General features: G+C 49.2%; 1 protein-coding gene across 1 annotated transcript in view; it reads left to right on the plus strand.

Moving 5' to 3' along the window:
• Positions 1–7,138: 7,138 nt before the first annotated feature.
• LOC137868563 (zona pellucida sperm-binding protein 3-like) overlaps positions 7,139–10,121 on the plus strand; it is a 251,084-nt gene continuing 248,101 nt past the window's right edge. Inside the window, 8 exon segments of the mRNA XM_068705426.1 lie at positions 7,139–7,319; positions 7,322–7,626; positions 7,698–7,819; positions 8,144–8,259; positions 8,333–8,451; positions 8,666–8,769; positions 9,389–9,566; positions 9,772–9,889. Of these exon segments, the coding sequence (XP_068561527.1) occupies positions 7,203–7,319; positions 7,322–7,626; positions 7,698–7,819; positions 8,144–8,259; positions 8,333–8,451; positions 8,666–8,769; positions 9,389–9,566; positions 9,772–9,889 (1,179 nt within the window). The 5' untranslated portion in view covers positions 7,139–7,202.

The raw sequence follows: 10,121 nt of genomic DNA on the forward strand, positions 1-10,121 counted from the left end.
CTAACGACGTATGGTCAATCTCTGTATGTAAACTATTCATTCAAAATTAATACAGTGTATTGAGGAATCTATACAGTGTCTCTTACCTGGACCGACTGCCGGAGAACCTGGTCGAAAAGTCAAGTTTACAGACAGAAATACACATTCAAACTTTCAAAACAGCTTGCAGATACACACTTCTGTAGAAGCTTTTACACAACTAAGATGGTCAGAAGATGGTGTTTTCAACTGATTTAATATTCCACATTTGTTTTGTTGGAGGCTGTGAATAAAATTCATGAGTACAAATAAAATAAAAGAACATCGATAAATAACTTCATAAAAAGGTAGTTCCTGGACTGCCATCAGGTACTGCAGCCGAACTCCGAGCTTCTCGGATAAACTCAGCTTCGATTTAGCTCAAATGTCAGAAGGCCATTTGGTTTGCTTTGAAGAAGCGGCGAAAACCTATAATCAAAGTGTGTGTCAAATCACCACAACATAAAGCGGCTGCTGATGGGACCAAACCCGGAGGATAATTGCATTGCTCGTCTCATCGTGTCAATATGGAGCTCTTATTTTTGCATCGCAGTAATGAGTCCCCTCGCCGTGTAAAGAACCGGTTCAAACAGCCTTTAAAGGGGCCGACCCCGCGCACGGCAAAGATGTCACCTCAACTCACCGCTGCTGCTGCTGTAGTTCGCTGCATCCAAACATCGATCCGGCTGTCTGCCGTCGTCTGACTAACATGCGGATTACGCTTTAGGCCGGATTCCCTCTTTGATAAGGAAATCACAGCCTCTCTGATGACCACCGAGGACGCCCCCGGCCAGTTAGAGTGCAGCGGGTGAGGTCTTTTGACAAGGTTAACGGATGATCAGTAAACGGTGGCTCCACGCCCACGGAGCCCCGCTCCCTTCTTCCTTCCCCCCTCAGTGTCAATCAATACCTGTTAACAAAAGCTCTGCGGGGCTCCCCTCCACTCTCCTCACTCTTATTCATATTTCAGGATGTTATTAGAGCGTGCGGCGAAATGTCAAGATCCTTACAAGGTAAATATACCTCCGAATGTCACGGGGAGAGTCGAGTTCTCTGTCAGAACTGCGAGATGCAGACGTTAGGGGGGAAAAAAAATGATTTCCCTGCCGGCCGGCTATTTCACAAATTTGCTGCAGCAGAAATGAACCGACAATCAGGCGAGGCGATCTTTCCCGTCCGCACGTCTCATCTCCGAGGCCGGTAAATCAAGTCGTGTCTGTGAAAACATAGAGGCGATCAGGAGGATCAACATGGCCGGCCGGGCCTGCAGGTCGGAGGCTGAGCATTTCTAGTCGTGTGAGGTGGGAGCAGCTGCGCGAGGAGGCCTGCTGATCAGAGGGGAATGAGAGGGGGACTCGCGCGAGTCATGCCTCCATCTTTCTTCTCCTCTCTTGTCTTACCCGTCAGCAGTGACAACAACAACAGCATGGACATGAAATGTGCATTTCTATCGGGGAATCGTGTCTATTTTCGAGTCGCTTGTTGTTTTTGTCTTTCCTTGCTGAACATCTGCGCGGCGCTCCCGAGCGGCCGCTTCGCCCCGGCCTGATCGGCGAAGCGGAAGGAGAAAGACACGGAGGGAGAGGGAAATGGTGGCGTTTCAGGCCCTCTGGGGATTGTGGGTAATGCGGCTCTCGTGGGCGGTGATGTCACAGCGCCACGAGGAACGAGCGCCATTGAAGCTTCACTTCTGCGTCTGACGACCCCTCGTCTCCGCGTCACATTTACCAGCTGCTTTTCCCATCGCTGCGTTTTACTTTATTTCTTTTTTTTTGCCACGCGCGCACACGGAGCCATCTGGGTGTTTAGGAAGTACGGCTGACAAAGCTATCCCTTCTCTTTGTTGACAGTCCTCTCTGTGACTCCACTGCACCTTCACTCTCACAGTTCCCCATGCACAATCACTGTCTTATACTGTAAGCGCACCTGGCGAGTCAAAAGGATGCATTTGTCCACGATAATTGCTAGAACCTTGCGAGGAAATTGCCAGGGTTGAAATCTCCCCAATTATTCTGTCCATTTAACGTCTTACCTCAGATCCTAAAATTGATCCTTTTTGGCAACTTCAAGGCCTTCATTTGCAACGCTGCTGTGGTTTTTAAATAAAAAAAGAGCCGTGTCATTCTGTCTCCTCCTGCTGAAGCGCAGCGATGAAGAAGAGCCGAGCTTCAGGGAGCAGAGGAACACACCTCATTTTACCTACCGCCCTGCACTCACACACTGGGTAGTACTTGAGGTTTGTTCTCCCCGAAGCGGCTGCAAGCGTGAGCTGTGCAGCAAACGTTTGGTCCCACAGTGCCACCTGTTGACGAAAAAAACCAAATCCAGGACTTTGCAGTCAGATATGCAATGGGCCATTTTAGTCCAGCATTTCTCAAGCTTTTTTTGATAGACGAATAAGTCTGATTCGTATACTACGTGCTTGCGACACAAAGTTTGTTTCCGATTTGCCGAATTAAGTGATTCACCCCAATAAAACTAGCTGATCTGTCCTCGACCGTTGGTGAGGTCACCAGAGGGACACTTGAAAGGGGAACAAGGGAGTCGGGTCGGAGCAAAGCAGAACAAAACTATCAAATCTTTCATCGTTTCCCCCCACTCTCCTGTAACCTCGTTGCGCCGGTGGTGCCGGGGTCCAGACACTGAGGAGAGGAAACTGCCATCCATCATGTCCGATTATGCCGTTTAGATGTAATTGCAAACCCTTAAGGATCGCTGCAGCATCCTTCGTCCCTGCATGCGTAGACACACACACACACACACACACACTAACACACACCTGCCGGGGAAAGAAAGGGTGGAATATCACTGTTGGTTCTGCAGATGGAGAGGGAGAGAAAGAGAGAGAGAGAGGGAGGGAGAGAGGGGGAGAGAGCAGGCAGCCACCTCCATACACATTTCACAGACAATCAAATTAGAGCTGGCGTTCAATACATCACTGACAAATTGTTTATTAAACAAAGGGCTTGAATTGCAGCATAACTGAGAAAGATTCGAGCGACGAGAGAGAAGCTTTTATGTGAGAGTGTGTGCGTGTGTGTGTGTGTGTGTGTGTGTGTGTGTGTGTGTGTATGTGCGTCCATGTATGGTTTCCACGTTGCCCTCGTTCGCACAAACAACGCCATTTATGTCCTTTCCCACAACTGCGGACTCAGAGCTACCATTTTAAAAAAATGCATTGTGAGGACGTAAACACTGGAATGAAACGACGTCGACGAGGTCACTGCTCGTGTTTGATTCCCAGTGGGGGCCACCCACGTTCAAACGGCCCGGCGGAGCACTCTGGTTAAGAGATGCCAATGTGCTCGGATCATTTGTTTCCTGTCGCCTCGTGCATTTAACGGGGGAGGAACCTGCGGGTGGAGAGGCATAATTCTCACATCTTATTGTATCGCAGGCATTTTGAAGTTTTAAGTGGTGAGTGAACCTATGCATATGGTGAGCATATGTCCCCTTTAACTTTTCAGCCTCACCTTTAATACCTTGTGCATGAGTATTTGCTCCTCAAAAGATAGATTTTTACTTTACTGACGGGGGCTGAAACTCAAATTACATGGGGGAGCCCCTGTCCGGGTCGGTGTAGGAGGGCCGCTTGAGGAAACTGAGGAAATAGGACATTGTCTCGAAGCTTGAGACCCCGGGCTTTAAGGTAATTACTTCCCTCGTGAAGGAAGCATATAGATTTGATAAAACAATGTTCCAAAAAGGTCAAACTCATGGACTACATGGAGTTGCTCAATTGTGATGAGATGGTTTAGTTCCGGTCATGTGATAAAAAGTGGCTGTGTATGGATTATACTAAAGTAGATCACATATGTTTTAAAGAGACAGTTCAACACAAAAATCTAATATACAAGCCGAATGCCATATAATCCTATTATCCTATAGTCCCATTAAAGAGATACAGTAAATAGCACGACAGGTATTTTGGGGTGAACTGTCCCTTTAAGTAGACGTTAATAGAGTTTATTCCTCCAACCAAAATGAAGTTCGACATATTCGTGCAGCTAAGAGATCGAAGCCCTTTGGATAAAACCTTTAGGGTTTGCAGTTCGCATTTTTAAAAGTCAGCACGGCTAACAGCTAAATATCATCAGATTAGCTCTTCCATAGCGCACAAATCAGATAACGGGAGGAAGAAGTCGCTCCCTGGAGAGAAACTTTGGAGCCCATGATGTCGGGGCGGGGCGGGAGGGCTAAAGGTCACCTCTCGATCATTGCGCCTCTACAGGGGGGCGGGGGGGGGGGGGGGGGGGGGGGGGGGGCACACCTGTCAATCAACCCCCGCGCTGAAGACCTTTACACCTTTACACCGCGACAAAAGCCGCTACGCAGGCTATCGAGTGAGACAACGATCCCTCCGTTGAGAAAATGCCACGGGTGTTGTGATTAAAAAAAAAGAAAAAGAGGAGGTCAGCCGTGTGTGGAGGACAAAAAACTCTCCACCGGAGTGTGTGTGTGTGTGTGTGTGTGTGTGTGTGTCACTGTGGCCTCGCCGTGTCAGCGTGGCTTTCTATGAGGCGAAATGATACATCAGCCGCAAGTGCAGTGCTGGGACATCATTATCCCATTTGGAGCGTGTGGAAGCAACGTGCAGTCGTTGTGTGTGTGTGTGTGTGTGTGTGTGTGTGTGTGTGTGTGTGTGTGTGTGGTCGGTATGGTGCCGTGGTGTGATGCATGTCTTTAATAACAGTCCATTAGCTCTCTGCGTCTCCTTTGTGTCGTACGTGTTGGGAAACGGCCGCCGACGGGCCGTGAATCAGAGCCCCGGCACGCTGTTGTTTCATGTTGCTCCCAACGGGACGGACCCGAGCTCCAGCGGGGGCTGCTGTCTGTTATCCCTCACCCCGAGGTTCACTGACCCCCCCCCCCCAGCATATTTTTCTTCTCTCCTGCCTTTGTTTTCACTTTCTCTTCCCTTCCTCCCCCCTCACGTTGCGGCTCCTTCCTTCTCACACTCTTGCCCCTCTCACATATTTCATCTTTGACTTCAACACCTCCCCCCTCCCTCATTGACAGACCCACATATTTGCTCCCTTTTCTTAAGAAATGTGCCACCACAGCACCGGTAACCGATGCCAGCTTCTTAGAGCACATGCCAGGACATGCTGGAAGAACGGTGTGTCCCCCCCCCCCCCCCCCCCCCATCCCACGCAAGATCCGTTCACCGCCACGAGGACTCTGACAAAACGCACACAAAAATCTGACGCTGTTGAGCGTTTGCTCGCCCACCAATGGCCGCCGCAACAACAACAACAACAGCAGGCTATAACTAATCCATCTCCCACTACATGTCTTTAATGAGCCTCCATAACCGTCATCCGTATGGTGCAGTGTGGCGCGGGCCAAAAAAAAAAACAAAAAACAAGCCGTTTCCATGACTTTGTGCTGTCAGCAAAAAGTGAAGAGGGCCGTGTGTGTGTGTGTGTGTGTGTGTGTGTGTGTGTGTGTGTGTGTGTACATTTCTGTGAGTTGCTGTCATCGAGCATCTGCGTCGCCGGTGTGCGATCCTGGTTGACGATTTTCCATCTGGTGGATGTGTGTGTGTGCATGTGTTTATTGTCCAAACAGAGGCCTATTTACCTGCATCATCCTGTCCTTGTCTCGAAAGGCACCAGGATTATTGGAAACAGAAGCTGATGGGTGCGGCGGCAGTCTGTGCGTGTGTGTGTGTGTGTGTGTGTGTGTGTGTGTGTGTGTGTGTGTGGAGGTGGAGGCTGCCAGGCCCCTTTCAGAAACCCCCCACAGGGGCCACATTAGGGCCCTCCGGGGGCCAAATTAGAGGCAGCTAACCAAGTTAGAGTTCGGCAGCAGAGGGGGCCTGACTGGCAGGGATGGGCTGATTTCACTCCAGCCTCCTGAACCACAGCACACACACACACACACACAGACACACACACACACACACACACACACACACCAACTCCCCTCTTTGTTTTGCCGCTGATCAGCGAAAGATAAAAGCCAGTTCCTGACAATGGCAGCCTCTCTGTTTGGCGAGTCTGTAGGGAGATCCTGACAGAGAGGAAGAGATATAATGTATTCCTGTAGGCCGGCCTGGATTAGTGTGTCTGTATCAAGAGGAAGTAGTGATTTCTACTAAATTAGCCGTTGGAACAGGAGTTTCTTCGAATGAAATCTAATTAGGGTTTTTATCCATACGTTCTTACTGGAAATAGTTGCACAAGTACGGCTGCGGATGGTGAGAAATGTTGATTTTAAAGTCTGCTTATACGCCTATAGAAAGGATCGTAAATATTGAAAACATAAAGAGAAATTTGAATCCAAAAGTCATCATGATTTTACACAGATTTTGGGAGAAAAGTTGAGATTTTACATACTGGTAGCTTTCTTTTATTTATTTTTTGAAATAATAATGCTGCTAATATCTATCAGAGTTTAAGAAGTTAAGCAGACCCTTAAACGTGTCTCACAGGTACATCAACATGTGATTGACACACCTGCTCGCACAGGTTCAACCCCCCCCCCCCTCCCCCTCCCCTCCAATTGCTTCCTGTCACATGTCACACACAGGCGCTGGTGACATTTGCGAAGTCTCACAGAGGATGATTGTAAATCTCAGTTTTATGAGCCACCGCTGAACTCCGCAGACTGTTGACCGCCGCAGCCTTGACATTCAAGCGCAGCGCGGAACAACCCCGGGGTTCCAACTCCCTGGAAGCTGTGATTGATTGGTCTCATGGGGGGCAGTGAAAGCCACTCACTGTTAGGGTCGGGCTTGGTTCTGTTTATAAAAGTCTTTGCTCATTACCATCAGGACAAGTGGAGATTTGGCAGGCGGTGTTTGCCTTTAAAACATTTAAAGAATGCTCAATATTTTTTTCTTTTTCTATAGTTTTGCACACTAGAAAATGTACAAAAGATTATTTAATTGAAATAGTTTCTTTATGGATGAGTCTTCGACATAAAGGTAGGGTCGAGGCTGACTGAACAGGCTGTAAACTCAACCTTCAGAGCTCACAGCTAGTGTCTAATCTGCAATTCTGTTAGTGGCAAGGAGGAGTGGAAAACCCTCCAGGCTGGAATGCAATCAACTCATTAAGAGTAGGTGGAGCCCGGGCCCAGTCCCACTATTTAGTTTTGGTCATAAGACGGCAGCAGCGCTCTCTGGGAGAGAAAACAAAACAACCAAAAAGCTCAGGTTTTTAGTGGGAGAAGTTGTAATGGGGTTCAGAGAGGCCGTTTTGTTAGGGTTTGTGCTTCTCCTCTCAGGAGGAAATCCCTGTGCTGCTACACAAAACTGGTCAAACTCGACCACCAATGAGACTCTGAACCAATCCCACAGGAGGAAGAGGCAACAAGCTCACAGCTGCCGACGTCACCGCAGCCACCGGATGGTGGGTCGAACTGGACGGAGCCCGGCGGTCCGGTCCGTTCCCTCGTCACCTACCAGCTCAAGGTCCACCACCTCAGGAAGCAAACGCCGGCCCGGCCTCTCGAGGGCGCTTCTCAGAACCCGCAGACGTCGGAGGCCGGCGTGCAGGCCCACGAGGAGCAGCTGGAGCCGGAGCCGACTGTGCGACCTCTAGAGTTGTTAAAGCTTGTTCAAGGCCCAGATCTGAACCCACCTGTCGAGCCGAAACAAAGGTAGGACTTCAACGCAGCCTCTTTTTTTATTTTAAAACAAAGTTGATCATCTGCACCATTTTGAAGTTCAGTGTAATTCAGCTTAAATTCCAGGTCCGGTCGGTGATGTTTCAGAAGCGGGTGGCGGCCGCCAGCGTGGCGGCGCACTGTGGCGAAGGAGAGGTCACCGTAGCGGTCAAACAGAACTTCTTAGGTAACTTGTTTGAACTGATCCACGGTGGGGTTATTTTTGTCCACAGTAGTCGGAACGGTGAAGATGGGACACTGATTACTGCAGACGGCACAGACTATGGACACGGCGATCAATATTATGTTTCCTTTTATGTCCTCACTCTGAGAAAGGAGCATTCTGCACGCTCAAACGCCGACTCTCCAGCGATGCATTAAGAGCCTTTTTTAAATTTGTCCTGTGGCTGAACCTTCTCTTGCTGTGAGTGTTATTGACTGGACCAGCAGAAGAAATGGCCTCAGTAATGGTCCTGATTTAAGCTGCACCTTTTTTCCTCTTTGTTCCCAGGAAACGGCCAGTTGATCCGTCCAAGCGATCTGACCCTAGGAGGCTGCGCCGCTCTCGACGCCGATCACCGCATCCGCTTCCAGTCGGAGTTACAGGGCTGCGGCAGCACAAAGAGGGTGTGTGTGCCTCCTTCAGCGTCCGTCGACTCTATATGAAGTGGTTGTAACTTTTTTATTTTTTTTCCGTCAGATGACTGAAGAAGCCCTCATCTACTCTTTTTCTCTGATGTACTCTCCGACTCCTATTAGCAACACCTTCATTTTTAAGACCAACCCCGCTGAGGTGGTAATTGAATGCCACTATCAAAGGTAAAGTCTCATTATTTGGCATTGCCTTATTATGAAGTATGCCAGGATACATGGTATGTAAATGCGGTACGCAAAAGTGCCAGGATCTTCTATATTCTTACCCACAATCCTCTGCGCAGTGGATTTACGAGCAAGAGGGTCAAGGTGCAATATGACGAAGTATGTCCCAATTGTCCTTTTTTTTTTTCTTTTTTTTTTTTGACTGTCCTCGCAGGAAGCTTTACGTGAGCAGCGGCACCGTGAGGCCTACCTGGATGCCGTTCTCCTCCAGAATGTCGGCGGAGCGGCAGCTGCACTTCTCCCTGCGTCTCATGACAGGTGGGCAACATGGGTAAAAAAAAACAACAACAACAACAACAACCCCGCCACAAACTCAGAGCCGACGTTCTCGCAAGTTTTAAAAGCTTTGATTCGCGCCAGGCGGTTTTGACTAATTTCCCCCGGCGACGGGACGTAATTACAATCACGAGGCCTCGCAAATGCTAAATGGCGACTTGATGAACGGGCGGAGGGGGGGGGGGGGGGGGGGGGGGGGGGGGACTTTTCGATGAAATTGCATGCCTCGCAGGCGGCTGCTGACCTGAAGGGGTCACTCGCACGACGGAGCGATCAATAAACGGCTGATTATGCTTTCTAATTAATTCCAAAGCTGCAGACGGCACCGACTGGTTTTAAATGTTACTTATTGTGAAATGAGCATGGACTGTATGACGTTATGAAAGTTTTAAACTTGGCTTTTGCAGGGCCAGACGCTCATCTGTGTTTCTTCAGGCTGCGTAATGAATTTAATGCTTCTTTAAAGTACTTTTCTTTTCTTATTACAGTACCTCTATCAATGCCGCTCCGCCCCGCGGGGCATCGTTTTAACTTTCATCTAATCGGATCGCTGGCCCCAGCCTTACTTCTCCACTTCTGTTCTTCTTCTGGATTTGATTAGAGGACTGGCAGTCGCAGAGGGCTTCCAGCGCTTACCTCCTGGGTGCCGTGATGCACATTGAGGCGGCGGTCCTCCGGGGCCACCACGTGCCGCTGAGGGTCCACGTGGACAGCTGCGTGGCAACCGTGAGCCCGGACCCCAAGTCTAAGCCCGCGTACCCCTTCATCGGCAACTACGGGTGAGGCGCTGCGGATCATAAGGCCAAGCTTTAGGTTCAGTCTGCATATCTCACTCGTGTGTGTGTGTGTGTGTGTGTGTGTGTGTGTGTGTGTGTGTGTGTGTGTGTGTGTGTGTGTGTGTGTGTGTGTGTGTGTGTGTGTGTGTGTGTGTGTGTGTGTGTGTGTGTGTGTGTGAATCCTGCGCCTGTATTTTTGCCATATAAGGTGTTTGAATGACCCTAAGATGACGGGAGCCACGTCTTACTTCATGCCGAGGAGCCAGGAGGATAAACTTCACTTCCAGCTGAGAGCCTTCAGCTTCCACCACGATCACAGGAATTCAGTAAGATGTGTTCATACAAGTTGGAACTACTGATCTGGAATCGTATCGTCAGACATTTGACTTCTCAGGCAGTGTTGTTGTTTTTTCTTCTTCCCTGCTTTTTCTATTCCTTCAATCTGATCACCGAGTGTCTTGAAGTGTTACTTTAACGTTCCTTTCGGTGTTCGTCTCTTACGCGCCAAGTTGGCACATAAAGTCCACATTAGTAAGTGTTGTTTGAAGGCTGTAATGC

Source organism: Cebidichthys violaceus, unplaced genomic scaffold (genome assembly GCF_023349555.1).
Source record: "Cebidichthys violaceus isolate CVI_PGR_0920_01 unplaced genomic scaffold, fCebVio1.0.p SCAF_118, whole genome shotgun sequence".
In the NCBI taxonomy this organism is placed as follows: Eukaryota; Metazoa; Chordata; class Actinopteri; order Perciformes; family Stichaeidae; genus Cebidichthys; species Cebidichthys violaceus.